Raw genomic sequence first — 20,874 nt, forward strand, 5'->3', positions numbered from 1 at the left:
CTGAGTGGCCTGAAGGTGAATACTACTAATGGAAAAGTGCTGGTGGTGTGGAATAGGTAAACCTCTCCATGGCCCTTGGGCGTATGCAGCGACAGCAGATCAAGGAGCTGTGCACTAGCTATGCGCCGACGTTCTCAGCCACCCCAGGACTGACCGAACAGGCATACCACTCCATTGACACAGGTAATGCTTGCCCAATTATAGCCCAACCTTACTGGGTGTCTCCTCAAGCTAAAACTGCTATAGAACGGAAGATCCAAGATATGCTACAAATGGGTGTGATCCGCCCCTCTGGCAGTGCATGGGCATTTCCAGTGGTTCTAGTTCCCAAACCAGATGGGGAGATACGTTTTTGTGTGGACTACCGTAAGCTAAATATTGTAACTCGCCCAGACAACTATCCAGTGGCGTGCACAGATGAACTACTGGAGAAACTGGGACGGGCCCAGTTCATCTCTACCTTGGACTTAACCAAGGGGTACTGGCAGGTACCGCTAGATGTATAGAAAGGTCAGCCTTCATCACACACGTTGGGCTGTATAAATTTAATGTGCTCCCTTTTGGGCTGCAGAATGCACCCGCCACCTTCCAAAAACTTGTAGATGGTCTTCTAGTGTGATTGGAAGAATAAGCAGTCGCCTACTTTGATGATGTGGCCATATTTTCGGATTCCTGGGCAGAACACCTGGAACATCTACAAAAAGTCTTTGAGTGCATAAGGCAGGCAGGACTAACTGTTTAGGCCTATTTGACACTTCTTAGCCTTAACAGAGTGACTTACCTTGGACACCAGGTGGGTCAAGGAACTATCAACCCCCTACAGGCCAAAGTGGATGCTATCCGAAAGTAGCCTGTCACAAAGTCAAAGAAACAGGTCCAATCCTTCTTAGGCTTGGCCGGCTATTACAGGCAATTTGTACTGCAATACAGCCAAATCGCCGCCCCACTGACAGACCTAACCAAAAAGAAACAGCCAAATGCAGTTCAGTGGACTGAAGAGTGTCAGAAGGCCTTTAACCAGCTTAAAGCGACACTCATGTCTGACCCTGTGCTAAGGGCCCCAGACTTTGACAAACCGTTCCTAGTAACCACGTCCGAACGTGGTGTGGGAGCAGTCTTAATGCAGGAAGTACTGAATCAAGAGTTCCATCCTGTCGTGTTTTTCTCAGCAAGAAGCTGTCTAAGAGAGAAAGTCACTGGTCAATCAATGAAAAGGAATGTTACGCCATTGTCTATGCTCTGGAAAAGTTACGCCCATAAGTTTGGGGATGGTGTTTCCACCTGCAAACCGACCATGCTGCGCTACAGTGGCTTCACACCGCCAAGAGAAATAACAAAAAACTTATTCAGTGGAGTTTAGCTCTCCAAAATTTTGATTTCAATATACAACACATCTCAGGAGCTTCTAACAAAGTGGCTGATGCACTCTCCCATGAAAGTTTCCCAGAATCAACTGGTCCAAATCATCCTTAAGATGTGAAAAATATTGTTAGTCTTTATACAGTTAGTAGTATATTTAGAGATGCATGTGTCTTATTAACTCTGTTTTCTCTTAGAGCTCCAGGAAAAAATCACAGCCAGTGTTTCACCCTATCTGTGATTGGGGGGGCATGTCATAAATATAAAGGGAAGGGTAACCACCTTTCTGTTTACAGTGCTATAAAATCCCTCCTGGCCAGAGGCAAACCCTTTCACCTGTAAAGGGTTAAGAAGCTAAGGAAACCTAGCTGGCACCTGACCCAAAATGACCAATGAGGAGACAAGATACTTTCAAATCTGGAGGGGGGGAACAAAGAGTTAGTCTGTCTGTGTGATGCTTTTGCTGGGAACAGATCGGGAATGCAGACTTACAACTTCTGTTAAATTAGTAAGTAATCTAGCTAGAAATGCGTTAGATTTCCTTTTGTTTAATGACTGGTAAAATAAGCTGTGCTGGATGGAATGTATATTCCTGTTTTTGTGTCTCTTTGTAACTTAAGGTTTTGCCTAGAGGGGTTCTCTGTGTTTTGAATCTGATTACCCTGTAAGATATTTACCATCCTGATTTTACAGAGGTGATTCTTTTACCTTTTCTTTAATTAAAATTCTTCTTTTAAGAACCTGATTGATTTTCCATTGTTCTTAAGATCCAAGGGTTTGGGTCTGTGTTCACCTGAACCAATTGGTGAGGATTCTTATCAAGCCTTCCCCAGGAAAGGGGGTGTAGAGCTTGGGAGGATATTTTGGGGGAAGACGTCTCCAAATGGGCTCTTTCCCTGTTCTTTGTTTAACATGTTTGATGGTGGCAGCATAGGGTTCAAGGACAAGGCAAAGTTTGTACCTTGGGGAAGTTTTTAACCTAAGCTGGTAAAAATAAGCTTAGGGGGTCTTTCATGCAGGTCCCCACATCTGTACCCTAGAGTTCAGAGTGGGGAAAGAACCTTAACACGTGCCGTGTGTTATGTCATAGATGCCAGATGGTTACGACTAGCGGTGACAATCTTGCTTATTTACAAACATGAGCCAATAAGATGCTGCCAGCGTTAGCCTTGTGAGAGGGGTAAATCTGGCCTACAGTTGCCAGCTACTAAGAAGTTGTCTCTGCCAGAATCTCTGTGTTGAGGGATGTACTTGCAGTTCCTCTGCTAACCTCACTGGGCTGAGTAGAGAAAGTACAGCCTTTCTGGTGCACAGCCATTGGTACATGATAAGGCCTATTCAATTTTGCAGAACAATGCACCTCTGGAGGGAGATAGGTAAACATACAGCGAAAAATGAGAAGCTTCTGCAACCAAGTATAAGCCTTCATGTTATGCCCATGGTTTCCAAATGGACCACTAAGAAGGGATGGGTTTGTGCAGACTTAGGCCACAGCCAGGAGGGTTGCTTCTCAGCTGTCTGCATTAGGATAAGCTACTTGAGGGAGGCTGCTTATGCAGAACTCAGCCTGAGGTCTGTTTCCCTCACTTCTCACTGGCAAGAGTCTCTCACTTGGAAAAGTAGCATCATTCCTGGAAGAGGAGCTGGGAGAGCCAAGCCCCATACACATGGGGCCTCTGCTTTACCTGGCCTATGAGTTTGGCAGATTTTAGAAAGGTACAGCAGGGAAGGTTTGAGAACTCAGTGTGTGCTGAGAAGACTGCCCCTCTCTGGGAAGAGACTGCTAGACAGTGATGCTGGCAGGTTTGGCCTCAGACCACTAAGGAGAAGAGTTACAAGAGACATGAGCTGAAGAAGTAGCCAGCTAGACCCAGGGATGTGAGCACAGAAGGCAAAGGGAAAGATGGCCAAGGAAACATGAGAGTAGGAAGGCCTGTACAGAGAAGGCACAGATAGTTGCCCTGACAAAAGATAGCACCTGGAGTTAAACACAGTAAAAGGCAGCAGGGCTTTGTGGAGGGTGGAGGATGTGTAATGCCAAGGTGAAAAGCTTGGCTTCCAATGAGATCCAAAGCCTAGACCTATAAACTGAAGCAGCAGCTGCCACCCATCAGCAACTCAGTGGGGACCTGCCATTTCTCTCAGATAAGAGAAATGATCATCCATTGCATCTGAGCCTCATTTGTGTTAAGGAAAAGTTAGCACATGTGACTCCATTTTGGTTTGGGGCCCACCTTTGTTTAAATGCCAGCACATCATATACCAGGAGGAGTGATTCTTAGATACTGAATCCCTGTGAAAATCCTCCTCCTTGTCTCCAGCCTGCCTTGACTCCCAGTATCTGTTTTTTGTTAGTCTCTAACTCCCTGTCTCTTGGCCTTGATGTGAGGCCTCCCATTCTGATAATAAAAGTTACTGATGCATGGCTTTAGGACCATGCTGTGTAATTAACATACTGGTATAGCACGAGGAATGCACCAAGCAGGGATAGGTGGTAGATAAGACAAGGGTTTGTTTATTGGCTAAGGTTTCTGATGCCCAAGGGCAACATGCTTTGCTAAAAAGTGTATAACCTTTGTATAATCTGTATTCAGGGTCCCCCCCCTGGCTAGCAGGGGGGCACCACGCTCGAGCGTAATAAACTCAGTGTCTTTTGGGAACTCTGCAGTTGTGGACTTTGTTTCTGTGCCTCAGCCTAGATTCGAACTGTGCGTGTCCTATCAGGTATAATTCGCAGCATTGGTGTGCATGTCCTATCAGGTGTAATTCGCAGCATTGGTGTGCGTGTCCTACCAGGTGTAATTCGTAGCATTTGTGTGCGTGTCCTACAAGGTATAATTCACAGCAGTTGTATGCATGTCCTACCAGGTGTAATTCGTAACATTTGTGAGCTAGGGGCGAAAAGGTAGAGTGGTCACAAGGGGCCACTGACTTTAAGATATAAATTTAGAATAAATGTTTAAAGTTTACTCTGGCGTAACTGCAAGCTGAGTTTGGATCAGGGACTGAGAATTGAGATAGCTGACATTTCCGTATTAGGTAGACCTCTGATTATCAATGTCTGGGTTTCTTATCACTTCCCTTGTGTATGGATTGGTTTTGCTATGCCCCTTGTGGAGTCATCTCTTGCAAGTTGTATGTAATGCTGGTATCTTCCTTGAGTATCATAATGCTGTTTGATCATGTACCCCTCTAGGGGTAATTCCTGGGCGGTGTTCTTTCTCTCCCACTGACCCAGAGTCCAATCAGGCAGTATAAATGACGATCATGTATGTTTCTGGGAGTGTCTCTGACCCCTGATGTTGTACACAAAGGACCCCATCTGAGTAAATACACACAGCCATTATCCATCTCCTAACAGCCCAGCCTGGGTATTATGTGGTATTGTAAATGTTGTGCTTCCTGACCTAGAAGGCATCATTCCGCTTATGTCCAGTAGGGTACCATGCAGTTGTTATAACCTGGGCATACTTCAGTTATTAACAGATAGCTGGGTTGGGGAGGTCAGACCATGCACTCAAAGAGATGTCACTGATGGAGCTTTCCCAGTGACTGACCCTCCCCAGCTCAGGTCGTGTCTCTCTCTGTGTTTTAGGTTTGCGGGGTCTGATGTTGTCAGTCATGCTGGCCTCTCTCATGAGCTCCCTGACTTCCATTTTTAATAGTGCTAGCACTCTGTTCACCATGGACATCTACACCAAAATACGATCCCGGGCATCTGAGAGAGAGCTCATGCTGGCTGGAAGGTAAGTGTTACTGCGCCCCTTCCTAGCATTAGGAACCTAACAAAACTGTACCCTTCAAAGTTCACTTTTAAGTGCCTTGGTGAACAACCTTTCACTGAATGCATGTGGTGCAGCAGTGACCTCTTGTGGCCTGACAGCTTAATCCCATGTGTGCCTTTCTGGGTATTCTGTGAGGTAGTTTCCAGGCCATGTTTCTTATTTAGGGATTAATCTGAGGTGTCTATTCCCTACAGATATTCCAGGGGATCTGTTTAAATTTCATTCCAAGATGCCAGTTACACAAAGCTACAACATCAGTAATATTCACTAGCTATGCTGCTGATTTCTCTTTTATTCATCTCTCTCTGCTGTTTTATTGATTGCTGTGTTTATTTGTGACTTATTGATTTATTGTTTTGAGAGCAGAGTTCTCATTTTGAGTTGACTGAGAGCTGATGGATCGGGTGAGATTTCATTGCTGCTTGCTCTTTTTCCCCAGTGCTGATGGCTGATTACTGTTATTTTTGCTCATGCTTTAATGCTGGTTGACTAACGCAATGAATTGTTAAATTGTTGATTGGTTCATTGTGATTTCTGTATTTCTGATTGATGTTTATAAATAAGTGGCTAACAGTTTTTTTATTGGTTGTATTTGCAGGTTATTTATCTTAGCTTTAATTGGTATCAGCATTGCTTGGATTCCTGTGGTGCAGTCAGCTCAAAGTGGGCAGCTTTTTGATTATATACAGTCGATCACCAGCTATCTGGGGCCACCCATTGCTGCTGTCTTCCTGCTTGCTATCTTCTGTAAGAGGGTCAATGAGGAGGTGAGTACAGGCTAGGAGAAGAGCTCTGTGTGCAAAAGTTCACAAAAGACATTCATCTGTGCATTGGGACAACTGCCCTTTCTTAGTTTCAATGCATTTGATTCTCAATTTCTTTGGCTATTCCTGCTACAGCCCAGTGCCTGAGGTTCCAAAGCCGAATGCTTGAGGGGCTCTTAGCTCAGTTGAGGAATCCTCATATTCTCCTTCCACCACATATATGTAAATATCCATGGACTTTGTTGGACTTTATTGGCTCCTAGACAGCTGTGAAGCTGGAACCACTTACTGTTTCACTGTGACTTGTGCTGAAGGGATGATTTCTGGGAAACACTGCTTTAATGCAACCTTATAGGTTCTCTGTGGGTTCTGTAGGCTTCAACAAGGAAGGGGGAAAGTCCTATGATTTAAGCTGCTGGACTGGAACTTATGAGATCTAGGTTCTGGTCCCAGCTGTGCCACAGACTCCCTGTGAGAACATAGGCAGGTCACTGATGGCTTGAATTTCAGAGGTGTTGATCACTGAAAACAACTCCCTCAGAAGTCTGTGGGAACTGTGTGCTCAGCACCTCTGAAAATCACTCCAATAATAGCCCAGTAGCTCCATTTCCCCACTTGTAATACTGAGGATAATACTTCCCTGTGGACCCTATGGGGATAAATTCATTAATGTTTGTGAGGTTCACAGATGCAATTGTGAGGAAAGCCAACAGATAAATAATTTAACACTGTTTCCAGGTGGGGTTGGAGCTTTCTAGTTACTTTGACTCCTTTCTAACACTTCTCTTTCTCTGAACATTGGTGTATATACTACTAGTGCTTAGATACTTCGTAAGCAGGGATGTTCCATTTCCAGTCACTGCTTGGTTGAACCTCATGGTTAATGGATCAGATCCTGAGGTCCTTATTCAGGGAAGTCTTCCATTGACTTCTGTTGGAATTTTGCCTGAGTAAGAGTGGATTAAGAACTGTTAAGACTCTCTCAGCATTTGGTCAAAGGCGCAGTCCTAATTAGAATAAATACTGGGAACAAATAAAAGTCAAAGAGATTTGAAGCACTGCCTGGATCATAGACCGATTTTTATTTAGTATCCAAGATTAGACTTTTCTGAAAAGTTCTTATTTTTATGATAAACTGAGGTTCTCATCTTGTCTTATTCCAATACCTTCTTGTGATTTTTTTTTCTGACCATTTAATAATAAATTTGTTCTAACTAGAAAATTTCCAGCAGGATTTATAATTCCATACCACTGTCATTAGTTGTGTGGTTTTTAGCATATGGACCAAATTTACTGCTGATGTAAGTGGGTGCAACTGCACTAAAGTCAATAGGGCTGCACCTGTTTACTTCAGAAGTGAATTTGGCTCTGTATATTTTGTTTATATTTATGATATTCAAAATAGAGAGCGACAGACAGAGTAAACAGATGGATAAGGAAGGACAGTGCTCTGATGGTTCAAAGGTTTTGGTTCAGATAATGCTAGCTGCTCATCTGACATTCTCCAGACTTCAAAAACAGCTTGAATGTGAGCTGTGTTGTAGGGGCAGGAGATTTTACTTTCTTCATAGTTATTAAAGTCAGAAAGGACCTTCTATGATCATATAGTCTGCATAACACAGGCCAAAAAACATCACCCAAGAACTGGGGCAGGCATACTCATGAATCTTATTGGCATATGTCAAGATAGGAGAAGATGGTTATTTATTTGTATTGTAATGGTTGTTCTTCAAGATGTGGGTGTACATATATTACACTGAGGTGTGCACGTGCCCAGTGCACCAAAGCTGGAGAACTTTCCTAGCAGTACCCACAGGGGCAGCTCTGCCCCAGTCCCCCCTCAATTTCTTCACACTGGATATCAAGAGTAGAAACTTTGATGTAGAGAGGACAGAAGGTAGGTCATGCAATATGCATTTCCCTCCTCCCATCTTGAAGAACAAGTTACAATACAGGTAAGTAACTATATTTTCTTCTTCAAATGGTTGTAGACATGTATTCCTTTCTGTAGGGACCAAATGGAGAAAGACTTCCATTTCACCAGGTACGTTGTGTGAGTGGAGGGTTTCCTGCTCCCCAACAGAACTTCCCTAAAAGGTCCGAACACTGCAGTTCAAGCGGGTTCAGCCATGGAGTTTCCATGCCATGAGGTGGAGGGACTCCAGGCTGGGGTGCTGTAGTTGACTGTGGTTGTGTGTTATGAAGTCCAGGAGCATAGGAAGGGCTACTGGCCTGTCCACTGATAGCTTCAGCAACGTGGTGAACCAGTGCTGATGGGGCCATGCTGGTGCTATGAGGATCACCTAAGATCTGTCCTGCCGGACCTTGTGTATGAGAGGAAAGGGCGTGAAAGCATATAGCAGATGACCCGTCCATGGGAGACAAAAAGAGTCTGCTATGGAGCCATGGCTGTGGTTCTGAAAGGAGCAGAACAGCTGGCACTTTCTGTTGCTCTGCATCACAAACAGGTCCACATGGGGATAGCCCCACCTCTGGAAGATGGAAAGGGCAATGTCTGCTCTTGAGTGACCACTCATGAGTGTTGAACGAGTGGCTGAGGTGGTCCGCTAGTTCATTCTGTGCTCCCGGCAGATACAAGGCCTGTAGCTGGGTGGAGTGTGCGATGCAGAAGTTCCACATTCGGAGAGCTTCCTGGCACAGGGGAGAGGAGCGAGCACCACCCTGTTTGTTTATATAGAACATTGCTGTGGTGTTGTCCGTCATCACTGAGACACACTTGCCCTGAAGATGGGCCTGGAACGTCTGGCAAGCCAGACAAGTGGGACATGCCACACTGGTGTCCTGTCCACTCTTGTTGGTGGGGGAACGGCCCCTCTCCACCTTTTTCTTCTTATGTGGCACCAGGGATTGTGATCGGTGCTGCACCGATGAGCTGGCCTTCCGCGCAGGGGAGTGGTGCCGATGCTCCTTATGAGAGTCCTTCCTCGGCGCCTGCGCACCAAGGCTGGTGTGCTGTGCACCGAGGCTGCTGGTGCCCTCTCTTGTGCCGGCTGAGGCCGGAGAGCAGACTCCGTGAAAAGGAGTTTCAGCTGATCGTCTCTCTTCCTTTTGGTTCTGGGTTTGAAGCCTCTGCAAATACTACACTTGTCCTGCAAATGTCCCTCTCCCAGGCACTTCAGACAAGTGGTGTATGGATCCCTTCTGGGCATAGGCTTACCACACCTATCACACGGCTTGAACCCCTGGGGCCTGGCGAGGGGGGAACCCCCAACTTTAACTAACTAACTAAGAAACTAGCTACTATAATAATGATTAACAATACGTACAGGAAAAAACACTAGGAAAGCACTTGCTAAAGCAAGAGACAAGCTGCTCCAACAACCGTCACTGGCGGTAAGAAGGAACTGGCGGGTCGGCAGGGGCCTATGTACACTGCCATGAAGGCGCTACTCCAGGGGACTCCGCAGCTGACCCGACGGGTACCGCTAGGGTAAAACCTTCCAATGATCATGCACACGCACACACACATTGGAATGGACATGTGCAAGCACTCGAAGAAGAAGAAGAAGAAGAGCTATATACAATGAGTTCCCAAAGAAACTGAGATAAACAGTGTGAGGTAAATCACCACATAGAATGCTCCGACTCTAGGTGTGGGCAGTGAGAAGGAACTGAGAAGGGTAGAGGCCGTGCTGCCCTTAAATAGACAGAGAAGGGACTAGAGCTCCGGGGCATGAGCACCACCCCTGTGGGTACTGCTAGGCAAAGTGTTCCAGCTTCGTTGTGATGGGTGCTCACACATCTCAGAGGAATACACATCTGCAGCCCGGGTATGTCTATGCTACTCGTCGGATTGGTGGGCAGCAATTGATCCAGTGGGGGTCGATTTATCGCGTCTAGTCTAGACACGATAGATCGACCCCTAAGTGCTCTCCCGTTGACTCCTGTACTCCACCGCCGCGAGAGGCGCAGGCAGAGTCGACGGGGGAGCATCAGCAGTCGACTCACCGCAGTGAAGACATTGCAGTGAGTAGATCTAACTACGTCGACTTCAGCTACGTTATTCACATTGCTGAAGTTGCGTATCTTAGATCGATCCCCTTCCCCCCCTCCACCAGTGTAGGTCAGGCCTTGAAGAAGAACCTTACTTCTAATGTCTGTGTGCAAATTGCATGTCATTCTTGAGAGAGAATTTATTTTAAAAACAAGCTCTGCAGTGCTGCTGTTCTTTCTTAGAACCCTTGCCAATAAGCCAGCACTCAAGAGCAAACCTTCAACAACAAAGTAGCAAGTACAGGCTAGCACTCCCAAGCCATCCTACAGTTAACAGCGTAGCAGCCGTGTTAGTCTGTATCCGCAAAAAGAAAAGGAGGACTTGTGGCAATTTGTTAGTCTCTAAGGTACCACAAGTCTTCCTTTTCTTCCTACAGTTAACCTGTGTGTAATTTCAATGAGGGAAGCGGGGCTCAAGGTTCTAAGATGCAGTTTTATACAGAAAAGACAAGAATTACTTTTAAAATCAGGAAAAGCAAAAGACTTTTGGAGATTCTCCTGTTGTCCTAACCCAGTACATTTTAATAACTGGTTTGGTTCTGGCCAATAAGAAGGCTCATGTTCTCTCTATTCTTAACCACTTGTTGCTGTAGTTTGCTCACGTGTCCAATGGCAGCATTACATATTGTATTGATATTGAGAGATTAAAAGAGGTGATGTATTTCTATATCTACAACAGCTCTTTCTGATAATTCTGCGGGTCACTTTCTTTTGCAGGGTGCTTTCTGGGGCTTGTTCATTGGGCTGGTCGTTGGGCTGAGTCGAATGATTGCAGAGTTTGCCTATGGTTCTGGAAGCTGTGTAAACCCCAGCAACTGTCCAAAGATCATTTGTGGAGTTCATTACCTTTACTTTGCTATAATCCTTTTTGGGATCTCCACCATTGTCATTCTGGGTATCTCATTGATAACTAAACCCATTCCTGATGTACATGTGAGTATTGTTGCCTCTCCTGCTCTTTTATTCCCCCTCCTGCTCCCTGAGCTACTGGAGAGCAATGAAAAAACCCATCACTTTAATTTACACTTTACAAGTATTAATAAGTATACTCAACCCTAGAATTTAGAGTATGCAAATCATATAGGATCCTCCCAGCTAATTGGGTTCACAGTGAAATTTTACATCTTCCCCAAATTATTCCTTGGTCCTGATGTCTCTGGAAATGCAGCACTCTCTGCTAGATAAACAGTGTTCTGGAGATTATTCTGTAATCAGAAACACCTTGAAGACATTATATAGTATAAAATGTGGAATAATACTGAAAGTTGACCCCAAAGAGCCACAAACAGTAGGTGGTACATTTTCTGTGGTGTAGCAAAGATTTCAAGAATGAAGCTATTAAGGAAGGGAAACAGGAATAGTCTCCTACAGTATCTCCCTACTCTTATGAGATCCCTAATTATCCCTGAATATTATTTATCAAACATTCATGACCCCCAAATACTATACCAATCTCAATTTGCTGATTTCAGTACTCTAAGGCTGCAGCTTTATAAGCTCATTTTGTTTAATGGCAGCTCTATGGCTTGTGCTGGACTCTGCGGAACAGCAAGGAGAAGCGTATTGACCTGGATGCAGATGAGAGGATTGAGGTACTTGAGAGTAAAGAGGATGAATCAGGTGATTTCTGAATAAAATTCTGTTTAGATTTGTAGAAGCCATCAACATATTTGAGGTCCCTAACTTCGTTCCTGATGAAACAATGAAGTGCCTTGTACTCCCTTGAAAACAGATGCTGAAGGGCTAGTAGGCACAGAGAGTTAGTGCACTCATTTTTCACCACTCTTGGTCTGTTGGGTCTGATGTAGATTGGGAGTGAAATGAACTACATGATGGCAGTCTAGTTCCCTGTTGATTTTTGTGCATAGCACAAAAGACTTCATGTAATTAGATGAGAGACTCAGGGCTAGAACAAAGGGGGTGGTGCTGGTGAGGGGTGATGGCAGAGCTGTGCAAAAGGACCGAACAAAGATGTATTTGGAAGTGGTGTGTTGGGCGTTAGCTTTTGGAACAGTAAAGGTGGTGCACAGCAGGGTGAAGATGTTTTCCCAGAATTGCACTGGGGAAACTTGCACAAAACTCTGCCTGGCTCCAGGCTCTGATACCAAGCATCACTGAATTCAGCCATTTAATAAAAAGAAAAAAATACAAAAACAGTGGAATAAGTAGAGAGAAACGTGCACTGTGACCTGCTTCTCAATCTCAGGCTGAAGAGTCTATAGACTGCTAAGGCCTCTGTGCACCATGTAAGCAGAGCAAAGTTGCCTTAAATCAGCCAGAAGTAGTTGGTAGAGAATTGGAGCCAACTGGGGGGGAGCTTTTCTTGACCTGCTGCTCACAAACTGGGAAGAATTAGTAGGGGAAGCAAAAGTGGATGGGAATCTGGGAGGCAGTGACCATGAGTTGGTTGAGTTCAGGATCCTGACACAGGGAAGAAAGGTAAGCAGCAGGATACGGACCCTGGACTTCAGGAAAGCAGACTTCGACTCCCTCAGGGAACGGATGGGTAGGATCCCCTGGGGGACTAACATGAAGGGGAAAGGAGTCCAGGAGAGCTGGCTGTATTTCAAGGAATCCCTGTTGAGGTTACAGGGACAAACCATCCCGATGTGTCGAAAGAATAGTAAATATGGCAGGCGACCAGCTTGGCTTAACAGTGAAATCCTAGCGGATCTTAAACATAAAAAAGAAGCTTACAAGAAGTAGAAGGTTGGACATATGACCAGGGAAGAGTATAAAAATATTGCTCGGGCATGTAGGAATGAAATCAGGAGGGCCAAATCGCACCTGGAGCTGCAGCTAGCGAGAGATGTTAAGAGTAACAAGAAGGGTTTCTTCAGGTATGTTGGCAACAAGAAGAAAGCCAAGGAAAGTGTGGGCCCCTTAATGAATGAGGGAGGCAACCTAGTGACAGAGGATGTGGAAAAAGCTAATGTACTCAATGCTTTTTTTGCCTCTGTCTTCACGAACAAGGTCAGCTCCCAGACTGCTGTGCTGGGCATCACAACATGGGGAATAGATGGCCAGCCCTCTGTGGAGAAAGAGGTGGTTAGGGACTATTTAGAAAAACTGGACGTGCACAAGTCCATGGGGCCGGATGAGTTGCATCCGAGAGTGCTAAAGGAACTGGCGGCTGTGATTGCAGAGCCATTGGCCATTATCTCTGAAAACTCGTGGCGAACGGGGGAAGTCCCAGATGACTGGAAAAAGGCTAATGTAGTGCCAATCTTTAAAAAAGGGAAGAAGGAGGATCCTGGGAACTATAGGCCAGTAAGCCTCACTTCAGTCCCCGGAAAAATCATGGAGCAGGTCCTCAAAGAATCAATCCTGAAGCACTTACATGAGAGGAAAGTGATCAGGAACAGTCAGCATGGATTCACCAAGGGAAGGTCATGCCTGACTAATCTAATCGCCTTCTATGATGAGATTACTGGTTCTGTGGATGAAGGGAAAGCAGTGGATGTATTGTATCTTGACTTTAGCAAAGCTTTTGACACGGTCTCCCGCAGTATTCTTGTCAGCAAGTTAAGGAAGTATGGGCTGGATGAATGCACTATAAGGTGGGTAGAAAGTTGGCTAGATTGTCGGGCTCAACGGGTAGTGATCAATGGCTCCATGTCTAGTTGGCAGCCGGTGTCAAGTGGAGTGCCCCAGGGGTCGGTCCTGGGGCCAGTTTTGTTCAATATCTTCATAAATGATCTGGAGGATGGTGTGGATTGCACTCTCAGCAAATTTGCGGATGATACTAAACTGGGAGGAGTGGTAGATACGCTGGAGGGCAGGGATAGGATTCAGAGGGACCTAGACAAATTGGAGGATTGGGCCAAAAGAAATCTGATGAGGTTCAATAAGGATAAGTGCAGGATCCTGCACTTAGGACGGAAGAACCCAATGCACAGCTACAGACTAGGGACCGAATGGCTAGGCAGCAGTTCTGCGGAAAAGGACCTGGGGTGACAGTGGACGAGAAGCTGGATATGAGCCAGCAGTGTGCCCTTGTTGCCAAGAAGGCCAATGGCATTTTGGGATGTATAAGTAGGGGCATAGCGAGGAGATCGAGGGACGTGATCGTCCCCCTCTATTCGACATTGGTGAGGCCTCATCTGGAGTACTGTGTCCAGTTTTGGGCCCCACACTACAAGAAGGATGTGGATAAATTGGAGAGAGTCCAGCGAAGGGCAACAAAAATGATTAGGGGTCTGGAACACATGACTTATGAGGAGAGGCTGAGGGAACTGGGATTGTTTAGTCTGCAGAAGAGAAGAATGAGGGGGGATTTGATAGCTGCTTTCAACTACCTGAGATGTAGTTCCAGAAAGGATGGTTCTAGACTATTCTCAGTGGTGGAAGAGGACAGGACAAGGAGTAATGGTCTCAAGCTGCAGTGGGGGAGGTTTAGGTTGGATATTAGGAAAAACTTTTTCACTAGGAGGGTGGTGAAACACTGGAATGCGTTGCCTAGGGAGGTGGTGGAATCTCCTTCCTTAGAAGTTTTTAAGGTCAGGCTTGACAAAGCCCTGGCTGGGATGATTTAATTGGGTATGGTCCTGCTTTTGAGCAGGGGGTTGGACTAGATGACCTCCTGAGGTCCCTTCCAACCCTGATATTCTATGATTCTATGATTCTATGCTCCTTGCAAGGCATCTCTTTTCCAGCAGAACGTTGGAGCTGCCGTCTGTGCAGCTACCCTCCCTAACCTTACCTTGTGTAAGAGACAGAGGGAGCATGTTGGAGGGAAGGTGGGTTGAGGAAGGAAAGTGTGTGTGGCTGCCCCTGCTGCAAGTGGCCGTGTAGTGGAAGAGGGCCGGGGGTGAAGATCTGGCCCATTACTATGTACCCAACATTTTTCAGTTCTGTCGCAAATCATGTATATTTAAGTATTTATAATGTGCTTGAATCAGCTTAGTGACGTGAGCTACCAGTAAGCATTTGTGAGCTACCAGTGTTTTCAGATATATCACGGCTAACTGGGAACAAACTGTTCTTCTTCAAGTAGATGCAGGCCCATATTCCACTTAGGATGTATGCTTGCCCAGCACACTGGAGCTATGCGTCTGTCCGAAGAAACAGAGGAGCTGTTCCCTGTCAACTGTGCTGAGGAAAAGGTTGCGTAAGACCAGTTGAGATCATTCCAAGTCTTGGAGTGACTCTTCCACCTCCCCCAGGAAAAACGTGGACCAGCACGGAGTTGATGCTGGCACACAGGATGGTACAGGTATCTCCATCCCTTCTTTGGTACCGAGTAAGGAGGTCAGAAACCCTGTACTGTTGAGTCTGGTTCCAGCCTCCGGGTGTCTGTTTAGTCTGGTACCAATGAGGGAAATGCTGGTACTGACTGTTTCCACACTGACAGCATACCAGGCAGCTACAGACTTCTGCTTTTCTGTCGCAACTTCTCCTTTGGTCCAGGACTTTGCCAGGGTTGTATCATCTCTTGCCCCATTGATTGAACAAGCCACTGACCCCTCAGGTGTGTTTGCACTGCACCCCAGTGTTCCCCTTCCACATGTTGTGGAAGCAGGGCTGGTACTGGGATTGATACAGGGGATCTCAGTACCGGGAAACTCCTCGGACCGCTGCAGTTGGCTCTGCAAATGCTTCTGTGGTGGCTTTCACTGCCCTTGACATCAGTATCATAAGACACCCCAGCATCACTGTTCAATTCAGGACCAAAAGTCCCTTCTGGCACCAGCATGCTCTGTACCAACAGTATCATTTCTATTAGCAGTGCTGCCTCCTGCTTTGTTCCTACTCACTCCCTTTGGTCTTGCTCTGTCCTTATCTCCAGGATCCCGAGGCTCCTCTGTGTCTGAGTTGGTGTCATCGTTCTCCTGTTCTCCATCACCTACCAGCATTGGGGGCTGTTGATGGACTGTTACGGGTACCAGGATTGGCACACGTCTTGTGGTCAGGATGGAGGGCCCTGGCCCTGCACCTACTGGCCACCAATGCCTTACCCATGTCCGTGGCCTCCATGGAATCCGTGGAATGCCCCTCAGTTTTGGAGGTCCTGCTCTTCGTCTTGCTCAAAGGCAAGATCATCAGCCAGGATGTGGTGTGACTGTCCATCCTCCGCAGGCCCAGGCACTGGCGATGCTTCACCCTGCAGAGTCTTCAGAGTCCTCCCATAAAGGCCAATCAGCCCTGGAACAGGATCTGGTTTGGCTCAGCTAAGGGCCTCATCTTTGTCTTCAGACGATTCCGTGCTGCCCAGCTCATCCTCCCCTTTGGTACTGCGGGATTTTAAGATATACCAAGTCCTTTTGCAACAGGTAGCTGCTTCCCTCGGTATCCAAGTGGAGTTCTTGCAAGAGAACACCCACAAATTATTGGATATCTGCAGCTGTCTGCCCTGGTAGAATTGCCCTTCCTATCAATGATGCGCTCCCTGAACCAGTTAAGGCCCTCTGGAGCATGCTGGCTTTGGTACTGCCTGCAGATAAGCACATGGAAAAGCATTGTTTCATTCCCATGCAGGGATTTGAGGGGTTTTACTCCCATCCAGCCCCAAATTACTTAGCTGTAACTGTGGTGAATAACAGCCAGGCAGGGCTGGTTTAAATCCAACCCCAAGTATAGGAATTCTATATGATTGGACCTCATGGGCAGGAAGATTTACACCTCACAGATGTGAATTGCTAACCAGAAAGCCTTACTGTCCAAGTACGATTTTTTAACTGGACAACTGTGTCAAAGTCTGCAGAGCAGCTCCCTGAGGCCTCACAAGAGGAATTTTGGGCATTTGTCACTGAGGGCTGCTTGCTGGCTAAGATGTCGTTGCAGTCCACACCAGAGGTCACAGACACCTCAGCCAGAGTGATGGCCTCCACGGTCACCATGAGGAGGGCTTCCTGGCTGCAGAATTTGGGCAGTGCCCCTAATGTCCATTAAGCCATTGAGGATTTGCCCTTCAATGGCTAAACACTGGTTTTGGACAAAATGGCTGCACTCCTTTGATTCCCGGGCCACCCTGTGGTCTTTGGGGTGTAGACCCCAGCCAGTAGGGCGTGCAACAGCAGTATCATCTGCAGTGCATGCTTGGCCAGCCTTTCGCTCCTCTGAGGCAATGGGACTACCCCAGAAAGAGGGAGAGACCCCACAGGAGAAAGCAGTTGGACTCGGGGTTTGGCCCCTCCCTGGCGCCCTCCACATGCCCATTTTGATTCCTTGGTCCAGAGCATTATTCCCATCCTTGCTCCTCCCTCCTCATCTCCCCCTTTTGGGACAGGCTGGCCTGTTTTCACAATGCTTGGGGCTTGATCACCACTGGCAGCTGGATCTGTCAGATTGGGTTATGCCACCCAGTTTCTCTCCACACCATCTCCCCATCCTCCCTCCTAGTCCCTCTTCAGGGACCCCTCTCTCGTGAGATACTGCTCCTCAAGCAGGTACCCAGATCCAAGGGAGGAGTAAGACCTATGCTTGTCTTTCACGGCCTCAACAAATATATCAGGTACATGAGGTTCCAAATCCTTGTCTATCTAATATTCTCCTTGCATTGTCTCAGAACGACTGGTTTGCTGCTCTGGACCTTCAGGACGACTACTTCCTTGCGGCAATTTTGCTGAGCCACAGAAAATGCCTTCAATTTGTCATGGCAGAGCACCACTTTCAGTACACAGTGCTTCCATTCAGCCTCTCTTCTCTCTCCCCCTCCCCTCCAGGTTTTTACCAAATGCATGGCCGTTGTTACAGCATATTTCAGGAAGAAAGGAATTCACGTCTTCCTGTATCTGAATGACTGGTTACTGAGGGACAGAACTCCAGAGAGGAAGTTCTTGTTCACATCAGCACCACGCTGTGCTCGCATGGCTGTCTGGGTCTCATCCTAAACACTGGGAAGGCAACCTTGTTTCCGCTGAGAAAATTGAGTTCATTGGGGCCCTCTCAAATTCCATGATGTCAAAAGTGTTTCTGCTGACTGACTGTTTTCAGATAATTCACCACCATTGCCTCAGTCTGCAGTCTTAGCCTTCCACAACAGTTCGGACGTGTCTGAGACTCTTGGGCTGCATTCCCGCTTGAATGCAGGTGGTCCAGTTTGCAAGTCTGCGCCTTCAAATGTGGCTCAGGAAGGTTTACCATCCTACTCTTCACCCTCTAGACAGACTGGTCCATCTTCTTCCACTGGCCCTGGACTTCTTGCAGTGGTGGATGCATCCACAGAATGTTTGCCAAGGCGTTCCCTTTATCTAGCTCTTGCCAACCATGTTGGTTGTTACTGATGCCTCTCTGAGGGATTGGAGGGCGCACCTTGGGTCACTGAAAATACAAGGGCTGTGGTTGGAACAGGAGTAATCACTCCATATCAACATGCTGGAGCTGTGGGCCATCTGCAATGCACGTCATGCTTTTCGGGACTGTATCAGAGACTCAGTGGTTCACATACTTACCAACAATACTGTCATGGTGTATTGTGTGAATAAAAAAGGGGGAGCAGACTCCAGGTGGCTCCGCCTTCTGGCGATCAGGTTGTGGTAGTTTTGCATCGAGGAGAGCATTATTTAAACAGCTATTCATTTGCCTGGGGTTCAGAATCATCTTGCAGACCATCTCAGCAAGTATTTTTCCCTGAGTGATGAGTGGTCCCTGAAGACAAGGTCTTCCGGGTCATCTTCACAGCTTGGTGCATCCTTTCCCCCAATCCTGATCATTCCTTGGATCATCCGCAAACTGAAACTGGATTGGGACAAGCTCATTCTTGTCCCAGTGTGGCCGAGACAGTGCTGGTTCTCCGACCTTCAGCCTCTTGTACCACTTCTTCCCCATCCCGACTTCCTCCCTCAGAACCAAGGCTGCACCTTGCATCCTGCACTCAGCTCCCTGCATCTCATGGATGAATGAGGAGGAAGAGCAGTGTACAGCAGCTATCCAACAAATCCTCCTTAACAGTAGAAAACCCTCCACCTGGATGGCCTATTCAGCAAAATGGAAGTGATTTTCAGTGTGGTCACTAGCCTGTGGAATCCAGTGAACCCTGGCCTCTATTCTGGACATTTTGGAGTACCCGCTTCGCCTTCAGTTGTTGGGGCTTGTGTTTAGTACATTGAAAGTGCATCTGGCAGTGGTATCGGCATTTCATCCCTGCCATTCAAAGCAGATCAGTCTTTTCCAGTGCCATGTTATCAAGAGTCTAAAAAGGGCTCCTTTGTCTATATCCTCTGGTCTGAGAGCCAGTACCTCTGTGGAACTGTAACTCAGTCCTAGCAGCCTTAATGGGACCTCTGTTCGAGCCTCAGGCATCTTGTCCCTTTCCACTTCTGTGTCAGAAAACAGCATTCCTGGTGTTGATAACATCAGCAAGGCAAGTGTGAGTTGCAGGCTTTAATGGCAGAGCCTCCTTATACACAATTCTCGGAAGACAAAGTGACTTTGTGATTGCATCCAAAATTTTTGTCCCAAGTGATCTCTCAATTTCATTTGACCCAGGTGGTATATTTACCTGTGTTCTTTCCTAAGCCACATTCCTCTCCAGAGGAACAGTGTCTCCACACCTTATATGTTAGGCGATGTCTAACCTTCTGTCTGGGCAGGACATAATGGTTTCGTGTTTTGCCTCGTTTGTTTGTGTCATGTGCAGATGGCATGAAGAGTCAAGCAGTTTCTTCACCGACTGTATACAAATGGACAACATCCTGCATCAAGGCTGCATATGAAATAGCTTTGGCTACCCCCCTTCAGTAGGGGCAAGCTCTTTCTACAAGGGTGCAAGCAATGTCCATAGCATTCCTCCATGATTTCCATATTGGACATTTGCAGGGCAGCTACGTGGTCATAGATACATATGTTCATGAACCATTATGCCGTAGCTGCATCTTCCAGGGTGGATGGAGGCTGTGGTAGAGTGGTCCTGATGTCCTTGTTTAGGTAAACTCTGAGCCCTGCCTCCTGGAGGGGGTACTGCTTGTTCGTCACCTAAGTGGAAGACATGTCTACATCTACTTGAAGAAGAAATGGTTTCTTATTTCTTCAAGATGTGATGCAGATGTGTATTCCATGACCTACCCTCTGTCCCTTCTGCATCAGAATCTCGTTTCCAGGCATTCAATGTGAGGAAACTCAAGGAGGGCCAGGGTGGCACTATGTCATGTAGCTGGGGAGGGTCTATGGCCACAGGGCATGAACACTGCCCCTCTACGGGTACTTTAAGGCAAATTTCTCCAGCTCTGGTGCACTGGGCCATGCATATACCTAGGTGGAATACATGTCTGCCTCAGATCTCGAAGAACACAGGTACAGTAAATACCGATTTCTTAGTGAACTGGAAAGCATAGGGGTTTGTAGGGTACAAAAGAATTGACTGCAATGCTATTTGGTGGTCATGAATCACTCACTTCACAGGTCTGCTGTGGAATTACAATATTCATCTTAGAGAGCTTTTGAATCATTAAGATCACGAATTCGGGGCTGTTATTTCAATTACAAGAGTCTCTTCAGAATGCTTTGTATTACTGAGACCTTGTTTTAGTGCCAATCTTATAGGTCCACACACACCATGTTTCTTGACCATTGTGTTATTCTCTCTATCACAGAAGAAGGCGATGAAGGACAAGGGTTCCTGAAGAAGGCCTACAACTGGTTCTGTGGCTTCGATCAGAAAAAAGAGGCCAAACTGAGCAAAGAGGAGCAGGAAGCGATGGAGAAGAAACTGACTGACACTTCCGAGGTGCCATTCTGGAGAAATATTGTGAACATCAATGGGGTCATTCTATTGGCTGTGGCTATATTCTGTCATGCCTTCTTTGCATAAATCCAACCTTACGCTCCAGAGTTTTTATGAAGGTCTAACTCAAGTTAATTTTCCTTTTGAATTTGCACTGTATTCTTCAAAAGATAAACAACACTACACTAGATACACGTATTAGACTAGTAAGCTGAGATTGAATTCATTAAATTGATTTATTCATTGTTATTTTTAGAAGTTGGTGAAACTAGTTTGATTTCTATGCCCC

General features: G+C 46.4%; 1 protein-coding gene across 6 annotated transcripts in view; it reads left to right on the forward strand.

Annotated features, from left to right (window-relative positions):
* Window positions 1-20,672, forward strand: part of LOC144275513 (sodium/glucose cotransporter 1-like) — a 51,539-nt gene extending 30,867 nt beyond the window's left edge. Inside the window, exons 11-17 of one of the 6 annotated variants that reach the window (XM_077834825.1) lie at window positions 4,955-5,105; window positions 5,743-5,911; window positions 10,640-10,855; window positions 11,440-11,542; window positions 12,273-12,292; window positions 12,740-12,766; window positions 20,490-20,672. In XM_077834825.1, the coding sequence (XP_077690951.1) occupies window positions 4,955-5,105; window positions 5,743-5,911; window positions 10,640-10,855; window positions 11,440-11,542; window positions 12,273-12,292; window positions 12,740-12,766; window positions 20,490-20,672 (869 nt within the window). The other 5 variants (XM_077834823.1, XM_077834822.1, XM_077834820.1 and 2 more) reach the window with 5 other exon arrangements.
* Window positions 20,673-20,874: the final 202 nt, after the last annotated feature.

The sequence above is a fragment of the Eretmochelys imbricata genome, chromosome 15 (assembly GCF_965152235.1).
Source record: "Eretmochelys imbricata isolate rEreImb1 chromosome 15, rEreImb1.hap1, whole genome shotgun sequence".
Taxonomy (NCBI): domain Eukaryota; kingdom Metazoa; phylum Chordata; order Testudines; family Cheloniidae; genus Eretmochelys; species Eretmochelys imbricata.